The sequence below is a fragment of the Pleurodeles waltl genome, chromosome 3_1 (genome assembly GCF_031143425.1).
Source record: "Pleurodeles waltl isolate 20211129_DDA chromosome 3_1, aPleWal1.hap1.20221129, whole genome shotgun sequence".
NCBI classification, from domain to species: domain Eukaryota; kingdom Metazoa; phylum Chordata; class Amphibia; order Caudata; family Salamandridae; genus Pleurodeles; species Pleurodeles waltl.
In genome coordinates, this window is record NC_090440.1 from 809,288,998 (window position 1) to 809,316,037 (window position 27,040).

Sequence of the window (27,040 nt, forward strand, 5' to 3'; positions counted from 1 at the left end):
AGCATTTTCTTCATCAAGGGGAGATCCTGCCAAAACATTTCTTCCCTTTCCTTCCCCCTACTCTCCCAGTCCGCTCCTTCCACCCTCACCCCCCCACTGAAGTCATTGATCCCTATTTACCACCTGCTCTGAGCAGGTGAAAAATGGAATTGCTAAACTGTTCAGAATAGGGAACACTATACAGAAATCCACATGGTAATTGTGTGTCCACACAGTTATTTACCATTCTGAGGGGATGTAACCTATAATATTTGGAATTCCATCCCAAAATATCTGCCTGTAACTACAAATTCACCCCTTAGTCTCCACATTGAATTCTGCATTTTAATTATGGCTCCAGTTGAATAGAGTATGAGTGACATCCCAGGTGTTCAAAGAAAGGGGTTAATGAAGCTACAGGGTTTGCCCAAACAATGTGGTGAATGGTATTCACTGTAAATACATGCAAGAAAACACTTTATTATTTTAGCTGTACCATGTTGTATGCTTTTGATTGTGTCAAATAACACGAATAATGAAGAGATATATGAAAATAATCATGTGCCTCAGGTGAGTTCATAAAAGTTTTCATACATAACTCTAATAAAACTTCTTGACCAGCAACATCATAGTATTAAAAAACGTTCATCATTGCATTAACCTTTTCTTGGGTTGGTTGTCAGCTACTCATCAACAATGGCTTAGAACTCATGTAAGTATTGATTATGGAATTTGTGATTGCAAGTACTGTTTTGGTGAACATTTTGTGATTATTGTGGTTTCTTTTACCTCAGCTTTTTATATAAATAATAATTGTGGTTCAGAAAATATTCTGTTTTGATAATAGAGTCTTTTGCTTTTTATTTTGTGTTATTATTGTAGACAGTAACCTGTATATTTTCTGGCAGTCAGATTGAATCCTCTTCTCCTGCAGTCTGTGAAATTCAGGCAGCCATATTGGTGGAGTGCTGCAACAGTTTTGGTATCAACCAGAGATTAGGCAAAGGTGTAACTAGATGTTTTTTCTTTAACTGTAAGAGAACCACTCCGATTTTAGTTGTTTCTGGGATACATGCATGTGATTTTCATTAGACAGTGAGCTTAAATTAGGTTGGGTTGTTTTACAGCCAGAAATGCTCCTGTTCTGTGATATTATGATAGCTGCAAACGCAATCTGAGTGATGCATTATGTAAAGTGCACATTGGAGGCAGGGGCAGAGGAACAGGCCAAGACTTGTGGAGAAGTCCATGTACCAGAGCCCCTGGCACTCCAGAAAACAGGCCGGAGGAGGCCTTTGCTTCCCACTGCATTGTACACTGATGAGTGGGTGGCAGAGGAGCAAGGCAAAACCCCCCTACCAGAGGCTTCACCTCCCAAGAAGCTGTGCTCACTTACACAGCAACAGTACAAAGGAGGCCGTTGCATCCCACTGTAGCTTCCAAGTGTGTGGGGAATCACAGAGCAGAAGCAGTGGAGAGAGCTAGGGTAAATCAGGCTGTTTTACAGCACGAAATGCTCTTCTTATGTGATATTACGTTAGCTGCAAGTAGCATCTGAGTGATACCCTATGTGAAGTAAATATCAGGAAGACAGGGCAGAGGAGAGGGCCAGGACTAGCCAGTGGACTGCATCTTCCAGAGTACCCGGTGATCCAGAAGCCACAACCACCAATCGAGTGAAATGTCAAGGGAGAGCACTGATGGGGCACTGAGAAGCTGAAGCAAAGAAGAAGGCCCGGACTCATCAGTGAACTTCACTTAACAGAATTCCCAGTGCCTCAGAAGCTACACTCACCACTGCAACAATAGGCAAAAGGAGACTATAGCTTTGTGCTTTGTAGGACATTGACGCGCTGAAGCAGAGAAGAATGCCAGAACTTGCCAGTGGACTCCATGTACTAGAGTCCGTGGTGACCCGAAGCCACTCGAACACCCCAGAGACAGGCATAGCTTCCTGTTCCTGTTGTACATGTGTCAGATATGTCTGTTCCTAAGGTCGGTATGTTTGCAACGAAGCAGGGGCAGAAAAAGGTTGGGTTGGGTCTAATTTCTTGTCTCTCACCTGTTTCTCCTCACAATAAACATTGTAAAAGAGCTACAAAATGCTGTAGCTCGGTTAAAATGCATGTGGAAATAATCCTCCTTCTAAGGCTTCCTGGAAAACAAAATACTCTATTGAGCAGTCAGTACAAACCTGGCACCAACTTGGCAGAGCAGAGTTCATAGCATTCACTGCAGTCACTGCACTGGTGACAGCAATGAAGCCTTTTAGATCCCTAGCCATCATATAGTGCTCTCTAACTATGGGACTGGTTAGATAGAGGGGTGGAGGTCATGGCCTCTGCTAATATGGTAGGCTAGAAGGCCACATGCCATGATCTAAATGATGAGTATAGTTTTAACGGAACTCTACTGTGTGTGAATAGGAAGATGGAGTAGATTGTAATAACCATATTACTTACTGGTAATTACAGCACTCCATCCCTCCCCTATCACTTGGTCATGTACCTTTTCCGCCTGGAGAATATGAGCTTGATAAGCTCGGAAAGAAGACTGAGAGAAGGTCTATATTTTGCTTCATGTTATTTTATAGTGTGCTTGGTGATTTCTTTAGAAATGTTAATAAATGCTAACACATTCCAGCCAAAGCTTCACATTCCTTTACCATTCTAAAAACAAACAACCATTTACCACTATCTAAATATCTCTGCCCTAGCTCTTCAACAATTTTAGGTACATGTAAGCCAAGTAGGGCAAGATCACCTAACTCTTTTGACTGGTGCTACCACATCGGTTATAACTGAAGTGTAAACACTTTTTATCAAAAACTTATGAATGCAGATTTCTGGTGGTGGGAATGTGCAATGAGAGTGTTTGCACTTTGTTGTGCTGGTTTTGTTTTGCATTGTTCTTAGTGCAATTGTGTTTTTATCCCCCATTATTGCATTGTGTTGGTAAGTTGTGCTGCGGTTGCTGTCTTGTGTTGTGCATAGATTGTTTTGTTGTGTTGTTCCCTGTTATATTTTTGTTGTTTAGTTAGGTTGATTTGTTATTGTATTTTGTTACATTATGTTGTTTACTTCGAGATGCTGTAGGAAATTGGGTTATTGGCTGGGGGGTGAACCCCTACTGAAGCAACAACTATAATTTCTGTCAGGGTGAAACACAAGCAAACTCCAAATTAACCTGTGCTTAACCCTCTAGTACCTTGACACGAAAGCAGTCAGACTTAACTTAGAGGCAATAAGTAAAGTATTTTATGCAGCACTTCAAACAGTAATCAAGTGAAAACACAAAACAAGAAAAATCCCTATCACTGTAGAATAATAAACTGTAATAAATTATTTGAGAACACAATGGCAAAAATGCAATCAGTAGAACTGGAGACATGAAATTTTAGAAATTTAAGTGAAAAATAAGCGCTAAGAAGTGAAGGTCGCCAACTGTGGATATGTGGTTGTGGGAGACAAAGTCCAAGTCACAAGTTCAAGCTGATTACGACTGAGCGTGAGCCGGATTTAGGACTGAGTTCTGCCTACAGAGAAAGCAAATTGTGAGCCTGGGAGTCAAGATGTGAAGTCTTTGTGCTAAGCTGCATGGAATAGGTTTCAAAAGCCATCAACGAGGAGCTGCAATGCAAGGTCTTGGCATCAAGATGGGTTGTGAAGCTGCGGGTCGATAATATGTCAACAAACTGGGGCGATGTGATGTCCTACAATAGCTTCAAGGGACTTGCAAGGACTTAAGATGAGATTCATGGGTGTATCGGGCGAGCTGCATCGCTCTGTATAGAGATGAAGAGAGATGCATCAATGTTGAAAAAGCCTTTTGCCCTGTGGCTTATAAGAGGCGGCCAGTGAACTGACCCTTAGAGATGTACTGGAATTCTAGGTCCACACATACAGGCTGGATTCAGCAGAATGATTCACAGCAGTAGATGAGTCCTGGTGCAGCAACTGCAGGCTTTGGGCAGCAAAGCCACCCTTGATCAGCAAGCTGGTCAGCAGGGAAGGCTTCACAGATGGGAAGTCCTTCTTCCATGCAGAGTCCACAGGTCCAGAAATGATCTGGTTGCGTCTGAGGATCCAATATGTATACCTGGTGCCCACTTTGAAGTAGGAGAGGTTTCAAGAGGCTACCATCCCCTAAGGTGGTTGGAATTTTGAGCCTCCCTGTGCTGGCCCCAGCTTGTCTTGGCTCACCACAAAAGACTAATGTCATTTGTGAGGAGCAAGTCTAGTAGGTGACAGTTCTGCCCCCCTATCAAGTTAAAGATGGCCCATCATGCCAACACGTAACTTCCCTTTGTCCCACTGTCTGGGAGAAATACACAAAAACCAACTGCCAGCTGCATCTAGTAATGTGACTAACGATACAGGCTGCAGGCAATAAATCGTTAGGAAAATGCCAACTTTCTACCAGTGGGATTTTCAAAATTGCAACTTACAATCATACTTTACCATTAAAGAGAAATTTAAATTACAATTATTTAGACACCAAAACTCGACATTCCTATCTAAAACTCCACACACAGGCTGCAGTGGCAAGAGAGACGTTTTAAAGTGCTACTTAAGTGGGTGGCACAATGAGTGCTTCAGGCAAACCAGTATAATTTAACTTACAGGTCCTTGGCACATGCAATCCCATATACTATGGACTTATAGGTAAATTAAGAATGCCAATTAGCTTCATTAGCTTCAGGCCAATTGGACCATGTTTTAGGGATAGAGCATAAGCACTTTAGCACGGGTCAGCAGCAGTAAAGTGCATAGAGTCCTAATGCCAACAAAAGCTAATTTCTGAAAAAAGAAGGGTGCAGAGGAACTTTGCTGAGTGGGCACAATATTTGTTTTGCTTTCTCCAAAAACTCCTGCAGTGGGAGTTTGCTGTCAGACAACATAAACACAATGGTGCATTTTTCCTACATACTAGGTAGGGAAAAATAGTGACCACCAGTGTGCACTAAAGATTGAGGGGGATCCATCGATTTGACCTAAGAGCCTTGAGGCAGATTAACATCAACAGAGAGGTTTACACAGGTGGAGCAGGCTGAGGCCTACCATAAATGGGGAACTATGAACTTGTTCGGGGAGGAGTACCACTGAATTATACCATTGCTCCTGCCAACCTCTAAATGAGTCTCACAGCGTTTCACTTTATTGTGTGGTTAAAAACAGGATTCTATTTTTAATTACATTTTGACAGTTGAATAAATAGTTTGTGAAGCTGAGCAAGAATTTCATTGTAGACAGAATGAGATGACATGGATACTCTATTCAAAAACTAGAAGCACAACAGATTTAAAAAAAGATTGAATAATTAATTGCCTTTTTGGCAGACTAAGGGCCTGGTTACAAGTTTGGAAACTATTTATTGCACCTGATAAATAACAATACCACAGGTAAGTGATTTATTGGGTGTGATAAATAAGACGTATTACAAGTTGGAGGGGAATAACCTGCAGATTTTGGTGCTTAACATTGTTTAACACACCAAAATCCACATGATATGGTAAATATCATATGCTTTTCTGCATTAGGTTTCAAATTTCAGCATGTTGGACCCACCAACATTTAACAATGATTGAGGTATTTAACACACCCAACAATTATCAGATGCATGAAATACCTACCAACTCGTAATTCCAACCCTTGTGTAAACAGGGGTTAACCCATGGTTTAAAATATAATGACCAACTCGTAATCAACATCATAGAATGGCTTTTTTGGTCACCATTATTTAGTTGCATGTGTCCAGGCAAAGTGTTGATACACAGTCAAGAACGTATGGCCGATATGATAGCAGATATGCTCAAAAGCATAATATTAGATCACTTTGTTTACTTTAATTTCGTTTTACTGGTACATAACCTGGTACACCCCAGGGCTAATAGTGCTATGATCTACAAATACTGATTGATTGTATTTTTACATTAGAATTGATCATGGATGCATTTTTAAACAGGCATTCTTTATTCCTATCAGAGAGCAAAAATGCATTTTTCTACTGACCTTTCTTGTCTGAACAGACTGGTTTAAGCATCTTTCAGTTTTGATTCCAGTCTATTCAAATGCAAGGTTTCCATGATGTCATTGTTCTTTCATCATTTCAAATCAACTACAACTGACAATCAACATATTTGTTTTGAAAAATTAAGTAGGCCGATGTATATTGTGATAAGTAGCCAGTCAACCTGTGTTTTGCATTATAGATATGCTTTCTCAAGACCATTTCAGTTCATTTTAGTAAGGTGACAGTGCCATTTTTTTACAAACACCACAGGGGAATAATATAGATTTGGAAGTATTTAACTTTTCCTGAGACTAAAAATCATAAGTATAAAATATTGGTCAGTGGTCTGCATTTTGTTACACACATCCAGACAGAAAACAAGGACTTGCTCATGTCTGGAATGGAAATGTACTCACTCTCACCGATATGGTTTCTAAACTAGCCAGTCACAGCTCACCATGGTTACAGGGGGCGGCTGGGGTAGCGCGGAGGGGGGTAAATAAATTTAAATAAAAAATGAAAAAAATAAAACATAAACTTACCCCTGCGCCGCTCCTCTCTTCCGTCTCCTCAGGCTGCAGGCAAGCACAATGTTCCCAGCCTGCCCTGCAGCCAATTCTGACACTGCACAGAGCAGCAACAGGATTGGCTGGGATTGCCCTAGCTGGGGACTCCCAGGCAGACTGGGAGCCAGTGCAGGCTCTCTCCAGCCCGGTTTCAGAGTTGCTGGGCTGGAGAGAGCCTACTGCGCATGTATGTTTGGCTGGCCGGAGACGGCTGGCCAAACTTACAAGCGCAGCTCACTGCTCGTCACCACATGGCCCGACCGTTTCACAAGGAAGGGACAGTAAGCATATTGTCCCTTCCTTGTGAAAGGTTTGCAGCTTCTGCTACTGGCGGGGGGCGACGAGCCACCACTGAAACTAGCCACTAGTAACAAGTATATTGTGTGAAGACTGCCTTTGACTTATATTGTACAGTTATTGAACAGATTGTAAGAAAAAGTTGTATTATTCAAAAGATCTGAAATTGATTTGTGTTTGTTAGATACACATCAAAACGTTGATGATATGGGACATCAAAGACTGGCTTTGCATCTTCAACCAAGTCTTCAGGGCTCTTCCCCGTCTTCATAGCTTTGATGAGGACATTTTAGATGGTGCTTATCTTCTGCCGAGCTCCAACCTTCCCAGATTATTTAGTGGTTCTCCACCATGTTTTTCTTGCAAATGTACTATATTTAAATTCATCACTAACCTAGGATTCTGAGGGTGTTTAGAAGTGCTTTACAAAAATACTCACATAAAATATAATTACAAATAAAATAATGTAAATAGTAAGACTTCTCGTATTTTAAGTTAAATCTGGTTTTGCATAGAAATGCAAATAAGGGTACAATCCATGGATTCTGCGATGAGAAATTTCAGGGTGTTGTGTAACTCATTTCAGATTAATACACACATCCATATGATTGAATATAATTTAGTGCTAAATTTGTAAATTTTGTAATTTCTAGGTGGCCTTTCATGCTATGTTTATAGATGTCTCATAACTGTTATACTGGTTAGCTCAGTAAGGAAAGGAAAAATTCAGTTCCAATTGACTTGTTTCTTGATACATGTGGTTATAAACGCTTCTTTTTTACTAAAAATAATCATGTTGAATCTTGAGGAGTGGAGGGGTTGACTGTATTCTTGCATTTGCATTATGGCTTGACATGATAGTGTGTGAATGTCTTTTTGTGCTTGTTTCCATAAAAGACTAACCGGAAGAAAGAATCACAGCCCCATGAAAACATAAAATGCTACAAAAATTATTTGGTCCAATAGGTACTACCAGATGCCACAATCAGAAAATTTCAAGGAGCTCCATGTCAGCTATTATTTCAAGAAAAACATATTTGTTGTATTTTAAATAATTTGTTGTGAAATTAATTAGCTGCTATGTCAGGTAGCTGGTATTCAATTGTTTTTAATTTCTACCATTTAAATGATTTATAAATTGTATGCAGTCCTGTGGAAATTTATAAATTATAGTGATATTTTGCCTGCAGCATTGTGCTTAATATTTGAAATTCACAAGGAAAACTAAAAAATTAAGCCCAAAGTAAATTCTGAACCCAATTCTATATTTGCCTGCTACATTTTGTGAACAAAAGTGTGGCAGAAGTCGAGCGGTGCATGCTGTTGTCCACTCAGTAACGAAAGTAAGATTGAACAGACATTGCCTCTCTCTGGAGTAAGTTCACCTTCAATATTACAGGCTGGATCTGCATTCACCTAACTATCTTTCATATTCATCTTTCTAGCCTCCGGCTCAGGATTAATGTAAATTAAGGCAGCATTGACAGTGATTTGTACAAGAAATCATACTCACATACCATGGTAAATGGTGCTGCTGTTGCTGTTCAGATAGGACTCAACCAAGGGTGCTTGCTCTTCGGAGTGCTTCATTCTACGGGCTCTTGCACGACTATCCACATTGGACTGAACCATGAGTGGCTCCTGGCGCTTCTTTTTCTGCTTTTGTTCTAGTAACGCACGCTAGCAAAAACAGAAATTCTTTATTACAACGAAAGCAACGGTTTTAGAAGGTGAGCTAGCGAGCTCCATGAGTAGTAAGAACTAAACCAGAATCCGTAAAAAGCTGACATTAGTTATTGTTGGATGCCTCCGTTCCTTTTTTTTAAAATAAATTACATTTTGATTAGATTACAATAACATATACTTTAGTTTTATAGCTCACTGCCAAGGCCTATACCAGTTTTTAAGGGCCCTGACCTCCAGTAATAGGCCAGAGCTGCAAGTGAGGACTTTAACAAGAAGGCTTATACCAATCATTATTAGCACCGAGTCACTTAAATTTCTTCAGTGCAGCAACATTTTAATGTTCTAATCAAAAGAATGACATTCCACTTACTGATGTAACCCATTGAAACTCCCAATACATTTTCATGTACAGTTATTTGGTTAGGTTTAAAGATCATTACTGTTTGTATGTGTACACATCAATATCATATTTCAAATCCATTCCTCAATTCTGATGTAATTATGGGTTTTCATTTTTTCATAATTTCTTTATTAACTGTAGTAAGCACTTTTGAAATCCTTTTATTTCTTCTAAGACAAATTTTAATTATTTCTGATCGCTTATAGCACCACCAGTAGAAGAGACCGTGTAAAATTTTCCCTAGAACCAATTCCTCTCTACCATAAGCATCCGCTTGTTGAGATTTTGCTTTACAACTTTACAAACTATATGGCCCACTTATCCTTTCTCATTGCAAAACAAACTGCGACAATCTGTTGCTAATAAATGAAGACCTTTCAAGTGTACTGGGATCCAATATATTCGAAACAGTTTTTTTTGTTGGCCAAACATCGCATTAAGATTTAGTTCTGCCTTCTTGAGCTGAGAGCAGAATCTTAATTACACATTCTGTTATATATTCCTTTCCCAGTCTTCTGTAAATATATATAGAATCTGACCCTTTGACTGATTCTCTTAATTTTCAATAGTACATAGAAGAAACTCAGGGGCATATTTATAAGCTCCTAACGCCGCAGAAGTGTAATTTCTTTTGACGCTTCAGTCGTTCAGTGTGCAGACCTATATTTACAAGGCCACGCAAAGCCACCTTGCTTGGCTTTTCATGACCTTGTGAGTATGGACCCCGATCATATGTTACTCAGCGTGAAAGGGGCATTCCATAGCTGTTGCTGTGGGTGTTCCCACACAACACCCATGGAATCAGCTGCATCCTGAGATTTACAAGGCTACAAGTCAGATTCCTATGCCACCCCAGTGGTGGGGAAAAGTGGCGCAACACGATGCATCCCTGCACTTTCCTAATGGCGCAGCTCGGCATTGCAAGATGGCTTGCAGCCCTGGACCATTATTTTGTAAATATGCCCCTCAGAATCTTAGAAATAGATGAATACCTACAAATATATGTTCAATGAGAGTGTAAGGCAAGGGTATGAAGATGGCACAAACCAGGCTTGAAGCTGACCACGTCACAATCAAGGAAATGCTGTGCTTATGTTTTCTGACTCATCAGTCCTGTTATATCATTCACTCCTCTTTGTATATAGACCACCATTCCAACTGTCTTTCCTTGGAGATTCCACTCTGTAAGCCCAATTTTTTGTGTAAGGTGAGCTTATATTGGTTTCTAATGTTTATCATCTGTCATGCCCATGCACCTCACCCTACCTGGACAGACTGCAGTTCTTCCTGTTGTTGGTACACTGGCACAACATACTAAAGTGTTAAATCTGTATCTGAAAGTTGGCATCAACACCTTTAAATGTACATTCTTCATTGTCTCTCACTATCTAAGGGCCCTGAGCTCCAGTGCTCAGTGAAGAGACTCAACCTTTAATTTGATTGTTTTATCCCAAAAAGTTTGATAGTAGTAACACTTCAATAATTTAGTGAATGATTCTAATTTTTTCCATGTTAGAATTAGGCTCTGTAAAATAGGAACCGAGTACATGTAGTATTCAATGCTGGCTGATAAACGCAGGTTCAGCATATTTTTGCACACAACTATATATTAGTGGTATGTATACTCCATTGCAATGGAATATAGATATGGCTAGTATGAACTTATGCCCACGCAGATTAAACACCTTCAGTTTGTCTACGGCTGAGACTACTCTGTTTCTGCCGCTGCCAAATTTCTCTGATGACTCTGGGGAGTAAGGGCCATTGGAGAAATAGCTCTGTATCCACATGCACAATTTGGATGGGCAGACAGTTAATGTTTCTTAATGCCATGTAAAACCTAGTGATAAGGAAAATTAAAATTAATATAATACACAGGTGAAGACTATCATACTCTGTGCTACAGGGCTGTGTCCTGCTGACACAGCCTCGTAGCCAAGAGTAAAATGGATTGACAGGAACTGCTGTCATGGCTGCCTGGTGGTTTTGTATAAATCTGGTAAGTGGTCGTTCCAGTGGGGGTGAACGGGGCTCACTGCCCTTAGTAGGCTGGGTGCAGGCAACTATTGGATGTTGTGGTACTATTAAAACACACTTCTGCATAGACCACCTTAAAGTATTCAAACAAACTTTGGAAAGGCACTTATAAAAACAGCTAAATAGAACTTATGGTTATGAATTTGAATAAAAAAAGAACTGAAATGTACAAATTATGCTTAGGACCAAAAAACTTAACTGGCATTAACAATGACTTGCACCCTAAATGCAATGGCTATGGGCTGGCTGTGAGCCCTGCAGTTATATTCCCTACAGAGGTGCATAACCTTCGGCACTAAGCTCTGAGGGTATATAAAAATGAAAAAATAAGGATTTCTTGTATCCCATAGCAAATCGTGTCTAGGGTAAGCATCCAGGTAGTTTGAAATAGCTGAACTATTATGGGATTCGACACATAAGAAAAGATAAAAGATGAGGTAACTATGAGTTAAAGTTTCAGAGAGTGGAATCAAGATTAATTGTAATTCTGGGAGCAGAGGCCCCTCTAGGTCATAATTTTGATGCAGAACTATGTGTCAGCCTGGAAGCATGTGCTCTCATGATGATCGGATAAAATATGTTTTTTCTTGTGTCATGCCTGTTCATATGTTTATTGGCTTATCTTTTGATTCAGATATACATTTTGAATCCTCTCTGCAATTTATTAGGATTAGGAGACACTTTAACACCCTTTTGTAAAAACATTTGTAAAATCATTTGTGTACAATCAGTTTACTTAAAGGTACTATGATGGCGATATGCAAGGAAATCCTATTCTGATGTATGATCCTCAATTCCATAAAATAAATAGATGGTTTCTATCATTATCCCATAGTTTTACTTTCAGGTACATAAACCATGGATGAAAAAGTGAATTAAATTATGGAAGTAGTGTGGAGTCATCTTCTACACTTTGTTAATTTGAAGTCAATTTGCACCTTATAATGGAAGACACTAGCACTTTACTCTTGAATCATGTAAAATGGAATGATGTATATGTTTAGAGTTTTCTGTGCACTTTGTTATAGTGAAGGCCCTTGGCATCCTATGTTGGTAAAGGCACTTTGGCACTAGCACATTACTCCTAAAGGCACCTCCATACTAGCACTATACTCCTAAAATATGGAGTAAATTGGTAGAGTAGAGGTGATAGTATAGATGCTGCTGAAAATGGTACATACCACATAGAGTCTTTGGTCACTCTTGCACTTTGTCATATTATTAGAAATAGGGTCTGTAGTTGGCAGTCAGTTTACACCCTGCCCAAGTAGGGCCTCACTCTAGTCAGGGTAAGGGAGATACACAGCTCAGATAACCCATGCCCCCCCCCTCGGTAGCTTGGCACAAGCAGTCAGGCTTATCTCAGAGGCTATATGTAAAGTATTTGTACAAACACACACAGTGACACAGTTAAAACACCACAAAATGACTCAACATCAGTATAAAGAAATAGCCAATATGTATCTAAATAATAATAAGTCCAAAACGACAAAAATCCAACATACACAAGCAAAGATATGAATTTTTTAAAGTAAAAAGAGTCTCTATCCACAGAAATCAATGGATGGGTTGTTTAGTCCAAAATACCTGGTATGCATCAAAAATAAAGCCGCATGGGTGAGCATGCGTCAGAAAAACCAAGCAATGCATTCATTCCTTACTTGTAGGTGAGACCATGTGTCAATTCTTTCTCTGCTGCGTAAGCGATGCGTCGATTCTTTCCTCGCAGGGAAGGGATCCGTCAATTTCACCTTGGGTTCACCAGCCTCTCCTTTCAAGGTCCCAGGTACTGGATGTGGCACCTCTTGGCAGGGTATGGGTCTCAGCAAGAGAGCCCATGTGCTGGCAATGAAGTCTTTGATGCCCATGAGACTTCAGACCAGGGAGCAAGCTCAGTCCAAGCCCTTGGAGAAACTTCACAGGCAGGATTTCAGAAAGCCAGCACAGCAAACCAAAAGGCAGAGTTGCAGGTCCTTCTTAAGTATCAAGCACTTCTCCTTGGCAGTGGTTCCTCTTGATCCAGAAGTAATCTAAAGTTGTGGGGTCAGCAGTCCAATACTTATACTCATTTCTGCCTTTAAAGAAGGCAAACCTCCAAGGAAAGTCTTTGTAGTACACAAGACCCTGCCTCTTCCTTGCCTTGCCCCAGTCACACTCTAGGAGTTGGAGACTGTACTGTGTGGGGACAGACCTAGCCCTTTCAAGTGCAGGTGACAGTTCTTCCCTCCCAACCTGGCCCAGTAAGACTTATCAGAATATGGAGGACACTCCTCAGCTCCCTTTTTGTTAATGTCTAGAGTGAATTCACAAACAGCCCAACTGTTATTCTGACCCAGACATGGATTTAGCAGCCAAGCAGAGGCACAGAATGGTTAAGCAAGAAATATCCACTTTCCAAAAGTTGCATTTTCAAACAGACAATCTAAAAAACAAATTTACCAAAATATTTTTTTCTAAAATGTGCGTTCAGAGACTCCAAACTCCAATTCACTATCTACTCCCAATGGGAAATTGCACTTAAAAGGCAATCCCCACGTTAACCAATGGGAAAGATAGGCCTTTCAATAGACAAAACTAAATTTGGCAGTATTTCACTAGCAGGACATGTAAAACACACCAGTACATGTCCTATCTTTTAAGTACAGTGCACCCTGCACATGGGGCTACCTAGGGACTGTCTTAGGGATGCTTACATGTAGTAAAAGGGAAGGTTTGGGCACTTGCCAGATTAAACTGGCAGTACAAAACTGCACACACAGACACTGCAGGAATGAGACATGTTTACAGGGCTACTCATGTAGGTGGCACAATCCGTGCTACAGACCCACTAGTGGCATTTGACTTACAGGCCCTGGACACACATGGTGCACTATACAGGGGACTTACTAGTAAATAAAATGTGCCAATCATGGAACACTAATTACTAATATCTTTTAGGCAGAGAGCACTTGCACTTTTGCACTGGTGTGCAGTGGTAAAGTGCCCAGAGTACCAAAACCAGAAACAAAGAATTACAGCACAGGATCCAAAAACAGGGGGTCAGAAGCAAAAAGTACAGGGAAACCATGCCAAGAGCTGCCAGGTCTAACACATATGAAAGCACAGTTACACCTTATGATAATCATTGATAACAATATTGTTAGCACTAGCACTTAACTCCTAAAGGCACCTTGGCACTAGTGATTTACTCCTTAAATATGGAGTATCGTAGAGTAATGGTAATAGTACAGATGCTGCTGAGAAGAAGAAAAAAGCACATAACACATAGACCCTATGGTCACTCCTGCCCAATTTTCATATGAAAATATGGTTGCTCTTTATGAAAAAACAGCAAAGCAAGTACTGTTTTTTTTAAATTATGAGTAGTTGGAGTCTGTTTAAATTAAAATTATGTTTGAATTGAAATGGATTAAGCAGGGGTATTTCAATATTTGGACTGTGTGTAATTAACTGGCTATGCAAATCAAAAATCATAAAATGAGATCGGATTCCATCATTTTAATATGTATAGAAACTCTTTGATGATGAAATAGAAATAATGATTGAAATGATGAATTTGGGGATGCAAAAAGCCTTAGTAGTAATCTTGAGGCCTATTAATTTCGAACTCTGTGTTGAATTACAATTAATATTTTGTTGTTACTAATCACTCTTTGCAAGATATTTATGAGATACATTTCAGATTTTAAGGATTCAAATGCTACTTGCACATTTCATCAGGATCATATTATTTATTTTGATCTCTCTGCCTTGTTTCATAGCATTCTGTGGTCAATGCCTACATTCAAATTTTTCACATTATGATTAATTTCAACATCCAGTATTCATAGGGATCTATTGAAGTGAGAAGAATGATACTTAATTGTGCGCTATACAGTAATTTTGTCTTTTCATTCTAAACTTCTTTAAGAGATGAGTATTAAAGGATCTTTTGACCACCTTTATTTGTAAAACAAAATGTAAAAATGAGATAACCTCAAATGAAATGCAATTTAATTTGGTGGACATATTTATTGATTAGCCAAAGTGGGGAATAGATTTGGATCATGATTTCAGTGAAAAGAAAAAACAGTCAAGTTGTTTTGAGAAACTGTAGTAGGACTATGACACAATATCACTTTAAATAGAATGTTTGATGGGAGAAACTCTATGGCCCAGCTGAAGGCAAATCCTCGAAATGTGTCAGAAATAATCTGCAGGTCTCTGCACAATGGTGGATTTAACTGACTAAATACAAGTTAGACAGAAATGAATTTCGTACCTATGCCCTGTTGTTGTGCTCACTTACCTTCAAATTGAAGATGTTCATTTAAAGAGGGGTGGAGAACTCAAAACTCAAAAAGCTAGAGGGACATTATAGTTAGGCTTAGATTTTACTTTCCCAAAACCGTAGAAACTCTGCAGTTAAAGTAATGGTTAGCTCAAGTAACTATAACTTATGTCCTAATGTAACTATAACTCACACCCCCGCCATGCACAATTTTCACCTAACTAATTTTACTGCAAATGTTAGATTGATATTACCAATGATGTTATCAAAGATGTCATGAGTGGGGTAATAGGTGGGGTAATTAGCAGTGCATGGCAATGATGCAAGTTGTAGTTACCTTAAGGCAAGAGTTATACTTACTTGAGCTAACCCTCCTCCTTTTTCTTAATAAAGCCCCAGGGTGGTGGTGGTCCCCAAGGGTCAAACAGCCACAGAGAGGGGGTCTGCATGGCCATCTCCATAATATTAATCATGCCTCAGGGAGGTGGTGGTCCCCAGGGCTCATGAGCCTTAAGAGGGGGGACCCATGTGCCCACTCCTTATTTTTATTGACACATGCCCCCGGGATCTGGCCCACCTGGGGATAGACTGAGATCAAGAGCAGAAGACCCCACTTGTTTTTGTTTTAATTTGTTGCAGATCTTCCATGAATTCCAGCAATTCCAGGGACCGTAGCACCAAGGCTGGGGGTTCAGGGCATTTATAACCTGCCCCTTTTCTTTTTTTGCATTTAATTTGGGACTTGGCTGAAGCCGAGTCTCAAAATGGCTGCCAACACTTCCTGGTTGAAGTGTTGACAGCCTATCAGGTATTAGCACAGGGACTGTCGGATCCACAGAAGATCTGCCTTCCTATACATTATATTTCCTTTTCCTTTAATATCTCTAAAACTACTGACCTGATTTACACCAATCACAAGAACCACGCTTTCTGGACCAAAAGCTAGCTTCACCTGTTATAGTTAGAGTTATTTCAAGTAACTATAACTCATGTCCTAAGGTAACTATAACTTGTGCACTCGCCATGCACTGCTAATTACCCCGGATATTACAGCACTCGTCACATCTTTTATTTTTTATACAATCATTGATAATATCACTGTAACATTTATTGTAAAAATATTCATTAAAACTGTGCATGGCGGATGCGTGAGTTACAGTAACCCTAAGGCACATACTATAACAGATGAATTTCTATGGTTTTGTACGTTTAAAATGTGAGCCTAACTATAACATACCTGTAACCTTCGGTTTTTGAAGTGAATTTCTATGTTTTTACAATTCAATTTTCTAACTATAACATCCCTGTAACCTTTGTTTTTTCAGTGAAATTATGTATCTATATATATATTTATATATATATATATATATATATACATATATATATATATATATATGTGTGTGTTTTTTGTGTTGCTATTAGCTTTGGCACCGTTTGACGAATCTCAATGAAACCTTAAAAAAAAGTTATTTTTGCCTAGTTTGTGTATCCCCATGCATTTTTCATAGGCTTCTAAAGGAGGCAATGCTGCAAATCTGCAGAAGAGAATTACCCCATATTTGGTAGAAAGCTTGATCTTGGTCTGCAGATTGTGCTTTTTGTGATTCAGTGAACATTTTTGAGAAATTAAGGTTTAAAAATATTTGTATATTTGAACAGCTGTGTGTGCATATATAATGTGTCATGCGAGATGTAATATCTGAGCAGTGCATGTTGAGGGCAAGAGTTATAGTTACCGTAGGGCACAATTTAAAGTTACTAGAGATAACTTTAACTGATTGATTTTACTTTAAAACCTCACATTGTTACTGTGATTTTCAACGAACTATAATGTTATTGTTTTTTTTTCTCAGTGGATATATATATATATATATATATATATATATATATATATATATATATACTGTTGGAAAATGGGTTATTGGTAAGGGCAGGTAAGTACCTACACTTAGCAATAGGCCTCTAACCTTCACTTAGGTCCAGTTAGGTCTCAATAAATTAAACCCAGCTCAACCCTTGGTAGCTTGGCAACGAGCGCCAAGGCTTAACTTAGGAGACTTATGTGTAAAGCATTTAAAAATCACAAAACAGTAAATAAGTAAAACACAATAAAAATTCAACACTTATTTATTAAAATAGATTAGATTTTTATCTTTAAAATGACACCAAAATGAATAAAATCAGATAAGGAGGTACACATTTTTAAAGAATTAATGTTTTCTAGCGTATAGAAGCAACTAGCACTCAAAGGGTTAAAAAAAGGTCACAATGGAAAGGAACAAAGTCCAGAGTTTAGGCCACCCACGAGGTCACACGGTCACACTTTCTTTCAGAAGTGTTTTTTGATTGAGGAAAGTGGTCCACAGCACCAGCCAAGGGTTCAGAGGCTCTGGTTTGCCACTTGAGGTCTTGGACCACAACTCCCACAATGCACCTCTTAAACTTATGGAGTTGCTCCAAACGTCTACAAACTTCTGTATCTTCTTCCAGAGGTCCTTTTTGGTCCCCTTATGTGGCCACAACTTGATCCAATGTTCCTGAAGCTCTGAGTTGCTCCTTTGGAGTTGGGACTACAATTCCCAGAATGCACCTGGTCAGAATCCTCAAATGGCTGCTGGATGCTGGTCAGCTGGTCTCTGCTTGCAGGACTTGATGCAGGGGACTCTGGGCAGCTCCTTTCTACCTATAGCAAACAGGGGGGCCCTTCTTGAAGCAGTAGAAGACAGGCAAAGTCATTTTAGTGGTAAATCCAAGTGTGCAGCTGGTGCAGTCCTTCAGAGTGCAGTGTCCAGGTGCAGGTAAGCGGTCCAACAGGGTAGTCCTTTTTCTTCTGACATTCTTCCTTGTTGGGATCTGGTAGGGAACTGAGTGTGGGTACAGGTTGGCCAGGGTTATCTTTGCTCCTGGGTGAAAAATATGGGGGTCCTGGTTCTCCAATCAGATGCAGGGTCCTCCCCCCTGTGATGACCACTTCCTAGGAAGTGTGGCAAAAATCAATCCCAGGGAGCAACAATCCTCAAAAATCCATCATGGCTGAAACTGATTTTTGGAGGTTACATCTGGCTGAGCCTACCCACAGGTGTGACTAAAAATCTTAAACACACATTTCTCCTGCCCTCTCCTGATCTAATCAGGGGGGCACCTAATTGTCTGGGTTTGCAGGATGTGAGGGAGGTGCTGGGTTGCTCCAAATGTCCTTCCCTTTGAAGACCAGTTTGGCACCCCTTCCCTCTTCCTGCGTCTCCATCTGCTGAGGGAAGATCTCCTCCCACAGGCACATTCCATTGTCTTGTTCAGCCCAGGCTACTTCACACCTCATCAAGGCAGCCTAGCCAGGCTGCCAGAGGCTGGCCAATCAGAGCAGAGCACTACAAGGCTGAAGTTGGCACCTTTTTAGGTAGAGTTTAAAACTCTTTACCTGAAGAAGTTAAATTAAATCCAACAATTGTAAGTTGTGGGATTTATTTTAACAATTAATTTGATACCAAACTTGAAGTATCTGCCACTTTAGGGGACTTTATAAATTAAAATAAAGTCTCCTCATTCTAGCCTATGAAGGCCATTCACTACGAGGGCAAAACATATTTGGCTGTTATACCTCACCAGGGCTTAAAAAACTATTTTTATAAGGTCCCTGCTTATAGTTACATGTCACCCAGCCCTAGGGGCACATAGTTCATACCTTAGGGGAGACATATGTAAAAATAAGGTAGTTTAAGACTTTGGAACTACTTTTAATTACAAAGTCGAATTTGCATGTAGCTTTAACTTAAAAGCAGCCTGCAAGGCAGGCCTGCCTTTAAAATGACACTGGGCACCTCAGCAGTGCACCTATGGGTGCACCACCTATGCTGGGGTCCCTAAACCTACATGTCCTACCATGTACTAGGGACTTATAGGTAGGTTGACATAGCCAATTATAATTAGCCAAATGTGAATATTTATTTTATACAGAGCACAGGCCCTAAGACAGGTTAGCAGTGCGCAGGGCACCATAAGAGTCAGGAAAACACCAGCAAAAATGGAACAATAGGGGCAAAAAGTTAGGGGGCCTATGCAATCAGCCCTGTTTTTTGACAATACATATATATTACTCAGTGTCAGTTGCCACCGGGTAGTTTAAATATATATATATGTGTATATAAAACTAGTTATAGTTAGGATTGTGTTTCCATAGGAAAATTATTTTTTCTTTTCCTAATAATTTTGGCTCCATTTGATGAAGCTTTTCAAAACTTCCCCAAAAAAATGTTCTCTTCCACTTCAGCTACAAACTGGAAGGTTTTGGGGGATCCATCAAGCAAGAGCTGAAAAAAGGAGGGGCGAGAGTTAAAGTTACCTTAGGGCACGTATAATAACATTCCTTTAACCGGTTCTGTGCCGCGGACGTAACGGTTACGTCCTGCGGCACAGTGCTGCTGTGCCGAGGACGTAACCATTACGTCCTCGGCACACAGCTCAGAGGGAGCTCTCTTGCTCCCTCTGTGTGCTTCCCCCCACCCCCCAAAGGCAGGGATGGAAGGGGAAGCCCTTCCCCTTCCACCCCCCCAACCCCCACATAATGATGTCAGCGCGCGATCGCGCGCTGACATCATTACAGGGTGCTGGTCGCGCAGGAAGCCATTTGCTTCCTGTACGCGATCGGAGGAAGAGGTGAGTTTCTCTTCCAGGTGGGTGGGGGGTTTGAAAGAAAGAGGCACTGAGGGAAAGGAAAGGGTTTTTCTTTCCCCCGGTGTCTCTTTGAGCATTCCTGCTTCCCGATAGCATTGCGATCGGGCAGCAGGAATGCCCACTAGACGCCAGGGATGAGTTTTTTTTTTTTTAATGTGTTTGTTGAGTGTCGGGGAGCTGCCCCTTGGGCAAGGGTCGCTCCCCTTTTGGGGGCAAGTTATTAACGACCATTTCTGCCCCCCTTGGGGGCAGATCGGCCTATTATTTTAGGCTGATCTGCCCCCAAGGGGGGCAAAAACCACTGGAACGCCAGGGATGTTTCTATTTTTGTTTATTTATGTGGGGGGTGCCCCCTTGGGCAAGGGGCGCCCCCCCAAGGGGGCATAGAACTGTTGGCTTTTTCTGCCCCCCTTGGGGGCAGATCGGCCTATTTTTTTTAGGTCCATCTGCCCCCAAGGGGGGCAGAAGCCACTTAGGCACCAGGGATTGTGTGTTTAGTGGATGGGGTGGCGGCCCCTTGGGCAAGGGTTGCTCCCCTTTGGGGGGCATGTCTTTTAGGGCCATTTCTGCCCCCCTTGGGGGCAGATCAGCCTATTATTTTTAGGCTGATCTGCCCCCAAGGGGGCAGAAACCACAGGAACGCCAGGGATGTTTTTTTATTTGTTTATTTATTTGGGGGGCGCCCCCTTGGGCAAGGGGTGCCCCCCCAAGGGGGCATTGACCTGTTGGCCATTTCTGCCCCCCTTGGGGACAGATCGCCCTATTATTTTTAGGCTGATCTTCCCCCAAGGGGGGCAGAAACCACTAGAGCGCCAGGGATTTTTTTTTATATGTTTATTTTTTTTGGGGGGGGGGGCGTCACCTTGGGCAAGGGGCGCCCCCCAAGGGGGGCTTCGACCTGTTGGCCATTTCTGCAACATTTAATGCTTTTATTGTGTTTAAGGATAGGTCTCCAGAGTCAAAGATGACATTTGTGAAATTTCAGGAGTCAGTAATAGGGAGCCTTATTGTGGTGGAACAGGCCAGAGTTCCTAGAGAAGCAGTGGTGGAGGATGTGGCTAGATTGAAAGATTGCCACTTTGCTGAGCACATTCCTCCCACACCCAAAAAAGACTTTCCAGCTAAGAAATGTAGGGTGTGTTTTCGAAGAGGTATCCGGAGGGAGACTCAAATGTACTGCCCAGATTGTCCTTCAAAGCCTGGGCTGTGTGTGGGTGGTTGTTTTAAGAATTACCACACCCAGAAGAATTACTGGGAACAACCATGAGTGTAAACTCATGTCTGCTTTGTATTTTCATGTGTTTAGTTTCATGCTTAGCATTTCTGTCATGTACTTAGTTAGAGCTTTTGTGTTTGTAGTTTTGTAATTATTTCTACTTAGTTAGGGGTTCCTTTGTTTAAAAAAAAAAATAATTATGCCATTGTGTGTGGAGTGGGGCTTGGCTGAGGGTGTACATAGTGTACATATTGACTTGCTGTTGGCTACTGCAACACACTGCCAGCCAAACACCAGTCCACACACTCCCATCAGCTGGTATGATTGTTGTATCAGGCATGTGGGCGTATGTAAGTGATGGGCCCTTGAGTGGCGCTGTCTGTCGATGTGAGTGTTGTAATGTGCTGGGCCCGTGGCTGGCGGTGTGAATGGTCTTGTGCGTGTCATGTATGAAAGGTGTGTGAATGGACTGTAAAGCGGTTGGTGCCTTGTCGCGGCTTTACAGCTCACGAGCTGTGAGTCATTGGTTCAGTTTTTTGCCTTTCAGTTATTAACAGTGCATTTCATTTTTGTGAAATCTCTTGTTAATAAAATTTGATCCACTGAACCATCACTCACCCTCGTGCCAAATCCAACCAGTATGTGTGGTAAAAATTACAAAACCTGTTCCGCTGTAATCAGGTGTCGAAGCACACGCTAGGTGCCTCGGGTGGGACCCCGATGATGAAGCATGCCACCAACTTGGTTGGTGGGTGAGGGGTCTTTTTCACATAACCTAAGTGCGTTTCTTTTCACAATTTTAGTGTTTGGCACATCACAGACATATGTGGACACATCAAAATGATATATTACAAAACTACCTGTGTTTGGGGGGGAGGGGCCACCTATGTTTTTGGTCTTGGGTGCGGCCTTCCTCTAGGGAAACCTACCAAACCCAGACATTTTTTAAAACTAGACACCCCTAGGAGTCCAGGGAGGTGTGGCTTGCGTGGATCCCCCAACATTTTCTTACCCAGACTCATCTGCAAACCTCAAATTTGCTTAAAAAAGCATATTTTCCTGACTTTTGTTTGTACGATCACCGCTCGAGCACACAATTCCAACTCCCCAGTGTTCCCCTCAGTCTCCCAAGTAAAATGACACCTCACTTATGTGGGTCCCCAAAGCAGAGTCAGCCTAAAGATGTATAAAAGAAGAATATGTCCTTATAAACTCGCTGTGCTATCCACTCTATCTCTACAAGTTTTGGGCCTCATTCTGTTGCAGGCACATGGCCCACCCACACAAGTGAGGTATCATTTTTACCGGGAGACTTGGGGGAACGCTGGGTGGAAGGAAATTTGTGGCTGCTCTGAGATTCCAGAACTTTCTGTCACCGAAATGTGAGGAAAATGTGTTTTTTTAGCCAAATTTTTAGGTTTGCAAAGGATTCTGGGTAACAGAACCTGGTCAGAGCCCCACAAGTCACCCCATCTTGGATTCCCCTAGGTCTCTAGTTTTCAAAAATGCACAGGTTTGGTAGTTTTCCCTAGGTGCTGGCTGAGCTAGAGGCCAAAATCTACAGGTAGGCACTTTGCAAAAAACACCTCTGTTTTCTGTGAAAAAATGGGATGTGTCCACATTGTGTTTTGGGGCATTTCCTGTCGCGGGCGCTAGGCCTGCACACACAAGTGAGGTATCATTTTTATCGGGAGACTTGGGGGAACGCTGGGTGGAAGGAAATTTGTGGCTTCTCTCAGATTCCAGAACTTACTGTCACCGAAATGTGAGGAAAATGTGTTTTTTTAGCCAAATTTTGAGGTTTGCAAAGGATTCTGGGTAACAGAACCTGGTCAGAGCCCCACAAGTCACCCCATCTTGGATTCCCCTAGGTCTCTAGTTTTCAAAAATGCACATGTTTGGTAGGTTTCCCTAGGTGCCGGCTGAGCTAGAGGCCAAAATCTACAGGTAGGCAATTTGCAAAAAACACCTCTGTTTTCTGTGAAAAAATGGGATGTGTCCACGTTGTGTTTTGGGGCATTTCCTGTCGCGGGGGGTTGGCCTACCCACACAAGTGAGGTATCATTTCTATTGGGAGACTTGGGAAAACGCTGGGTGAAAGGAAATTTGAGGCTCCTCTCAGATTCCAGAACTTTCTGTCACCGAAATGTGAGGAAAATGTGATTTTTTAACCAGATTTTGAGGTTTGCAAAGGAGTCTGGGTAACAGAACCTGGTCAGAGCCCCACAAGTCACCCCATCTTGGATTCCCCTAGGTCTCTAGTTTTCAGAAATGCACATGTTTGGGAGGTTTCCCTAGGTGCCGGCTGAGCTAGAGGCCAAAATCTACAGGTAGGCACTTTGCAAAAAACACCTCTGTTTTCTGTCAAAAAATGGGATGTGTCCACGTTATGCTTTGGGGCATTTCCTGTCGAAGGCGCTAGGCCTACCCACACAAGTGAGGTACCATTTTTATCGGGAGACTTGGGGGAACGCTGGGTGGAAGGAAATTTGTGGCTCCTCTCAGATTCCAGAACTTTCTGTCACCGAAATGTGAGGAAAATTTGTTTTTTTAGCCAAATTTTGAGGTTTGCAAAGGATTCTGGGTAACAGAACCTGGTCAGAGCCCCACAAGTCACCCCATCTTGGATTCCCCTAGGTCTCAAAAATGCACATGTTTGGTAGGTTTCCCTGGGTGCCGGCTGAGCTAGAGGCCAAAATCTACAGGTAGGCAATTTGCAAAAAACACCTCTGTTTTCTGTGAAAAAATGGGATGTGTCCACGTTGTGTTTTGGGGCATTTCCTGTCGCGGGGGCTAGGCCTACCCACACAAGTGAGGAATCATTTTTATTGGGAGACTTGGGAAAACGCTGGGTGGAAGGAAATTTGTGGCTCCTCTCAGATTCCAGAACTTTCTGTCACCGAAATGAGAGGAAAATGTGATTTTTTAGCCAGAATTTGAGGTTTGCAAAGGAGTCTGGGTAACAGAACCTGGTCAGAGCCCCACAAGTCACCCCATCTTGGATTCCCCTAGGTCTCTAGTTTTCAGAAATGCACATGTTTGGGAGGTTTCCCTAGGTGCCGGCTGAGCTAGAGGCCAAAATCTACAGGTAGGCACTTTGCAAAAAACACCTCTGTTTTCTGTCAAAAAATGGGATGTGTCCATGTTGTGCTTTGGGGCAATTCCTGTTGCGGGCGCTAGGCCTACCCACACAAGTGAGGTATCATTTTTATCGGGAGACTTGGGGGAACGCTGGATGGAAGGAAATTTGTGGCTCCTCTCAGATTCCAGAACTTTCTGTCACCGAAATGTGAGGAAAATGTGTTTTTTTTAGCCAAATTTTGAGGTTTGCAAAGGATTCTGGGTAACAGAACCTGGTCAGAGCCCCACAAGTCACCCCATCTTGGATTCCCCTAGGTCTCTAGTTTTCAAAAATGCACATGTTTGGTAGGTTTCCCTAGGTGCCGGCTGAGCTAGAGGCCAAAATCTACAGGTAGGCACTTTGCAAAAAACACCTCTGTTTTCTGTCAAAAAATGGGATGTGTCCACGTTGTGCTTTGGGGCATTTCCTGTCGCGGGCGCTAGGCCTACCCACACAAGTGAGGTACCATTTTTATCGGGAGACTTGGGGGAACGCTGGGTGGAAGGAAATTTGTGGCTCCTCTCAGATTCCAGAACTTTCTGTCACCGAAATGACAGGAAAAGGTGGGTTTTTTTGCCAAATTTTGAGGTTTGCAAAGGATTCTGGGTAACAGAACCTGGTCAGAGCCCCACAAGTCACCCCATCTTGGATTCCCCTAGGTGTCTGTTTTTAAAAAATGCACAGGTTTGCTAGGTTTCCCCAGGTGCCAGCTGAGCTAGAGGCCAAAATCCACAGCTAGGCACTTAGTAAAAAACAGCTCTGTTTTCTTTCTGAAAATGTGATGTGTCCACTTCGTGTTTTGGGGCATATCCTGTCGCGGGCGCTAGGCCTACCCACACAAGTGAGGTACCATTTTTATCGGGAGACTTGGGGGAACGCTGGGTGTAAGGAAATTTGTGGCTCCTCTCAGATGCCAGAACTTTCTGTCACCGAAATGACAGGAAAAAGTGTTTTTTTTTGCCAAGTTTTGAGGTTTGCAAAGGATTCTGGGTAACAGAACCTGGTCAGAGCACCACAAGTCACCCCATCTTGGATTCCCCTAGGTGTCTAGTTTTCAAAAATGTGCAGGTTTGCTAGGTTTCCCCAGGTGCCGGCTGAGCTAGAGGCCAAAATCCACAGCTAGGCACTTAGTCAAAAACAGCTCTGTTTTCTTTCTGAAAATGTGATGTGTCCACGTCGTGTTTTGGGGCATATCCTGTCGCGGGCACTAGGCCTACCCACACAAGTGAGGTACCATTTTTATCAGGAGACTTGGGGGAAGGCTGGGTGGAAGGAAATTTGTGGCTCCTCTCAGATTCCAAAACTTTCTGTCACCGAAATGTGAGGAAAATGTCATTTTTTAACCAGATTTTGAGGTTTGCAAAGGAGTCTGGGTAACAGAACCTGGTCAGAGCCCCAAAAGTCACCCCATCTTGGATTCCCCTAGGTCTCTAGTTTTCAGAAATGCACATGTTTGGGAGGTTTCCCTAGGTGCCGGCAGGGCTAGAGGCCAAAATCTACAGGTAGGCACTTTGTAAAAAACACCTCTGTTTTCTGTCAAAAAATGGGATGTGTCCACGTTGTGTTTTGGGGCATTTCCTGTCGCGGGGGCTAGGCCTACCCACACAAGTGAGGTACCATTTTTATCGGGAGACTTTGGGGAACGCTGGGTGGAAGGAAATTTGTGGCTCCTCTCAGATGCCAGAACTTTCTGTCACCGAAATGACAGGAAAAAGTGTGTGTTTTTGCCAAATTTTGAGGTTTGCAAAGGATTCTGGGTAACAGAACCTGGTCAGAGCCCCACAAGTCACCCCATCTTGGATTCCCCTAGGTCTCTAGTTTTCAAAAATGCACAGGTTTGGTAGTTTTCCCTAGGTGCTGGCTGAGCTAGAGGCCAAAATCTACAGGTAGGCACTTTGCAAAAAACACCTCTGTTTTCTGTGAAAAAATGGGATGTGTCCACGTTGTGTTTTGGGGCATTTCCTGTCGCGGGCGCTAGGCCTGCACACACAAGTGAGGTATCATTTTTATCGGGAGACTTGGGGGAACGCTGGGTGGAAGGAAATTTGTGGCTTCTCTCAGATTCCAGAACTTACTGTCACCGAAATGTGAGGAAAATGTGTTTTTTTAGCCAAATTTTGAGGTTTGCAAAGGATTCTGGGTAACAGAACCTGGTCAGAGCCCCACAAGTCACCCCATCTTGGATTCCCCTAGGTCTCTAGTTTTCAAAAATGCACGTTTGGTAGGTTTCCCTAGGTGCCGGCTGAGCTAGAGGCCAAAATCTACAGGTAGGCAATTTGCAAAAAACACCTCTGTTTTCTGTGAAAAAATGGGATGTGTCCACGTTGTGTTTTGGGGCATTTCCTGTCGCGGGGGTTGGCCTACCCACACAAGTGAGGTATCATTTCTATTGGGAGACTTGGGAAAACGCTGGGTGAAAGGAAATTTGTGGCTCCTCTCAGATTCCAGAACTTTCTGTCACCGAAATGTGAGGAAAATGTGATTTTTTAACCAGATTTTGAGGTTTGCAAAGGAGTCTGGGTAACAGAACCTGGTCAGAGCCCCACAAGTCACCCCATCTTGGATTCCCCTAGGTCTCTAGTTTTCAGAAATGCACATGTTTGGGAGGTTTCCCTAGGTGCCGCCTGAGCTAGAGGCCAAAATCTACCGGTAGGCACTTTGCAAAAAACACCTCTGTTTTCTGTCAAAAAATGGGATGTTTCCACGTTATGCTTTGGGGCATTTCCTGTCGAGGGCGCTAGGCCTACCCACACAAGTGAGGTACTATTTTTATCGGGAGACTTGG

The 27,040-nt window shown here is 42.0% G+C and overlaps 1 protein-coding gene across 3 annotated transcripts in view; it reads right to left on the bottom strand.

Moving 5' to 3' along the window:
• TUB (TUB bipartite transcription factor) overlaps positions 1 to 27,040 on the bottom strand; it is a 1,298,762-nt gene that overhangs the window by 182,442 nt on the left and 1,089,280 nt on the right. For all 3 annotated transcript variants that reach the window (XM_069223684.1, XM_069223685.1, XM_069223686.1), the window contains one exon: positions 8,372 to 8,534. In XM_069223684.1, the coding sequence (XP_069079785.1) occupies positions 8,372 to 8,534 (163 nt within the window). The remainder of the gene's footprint in view (positions 1 to 8,371; positions 8,535 to 27,040) is intronic.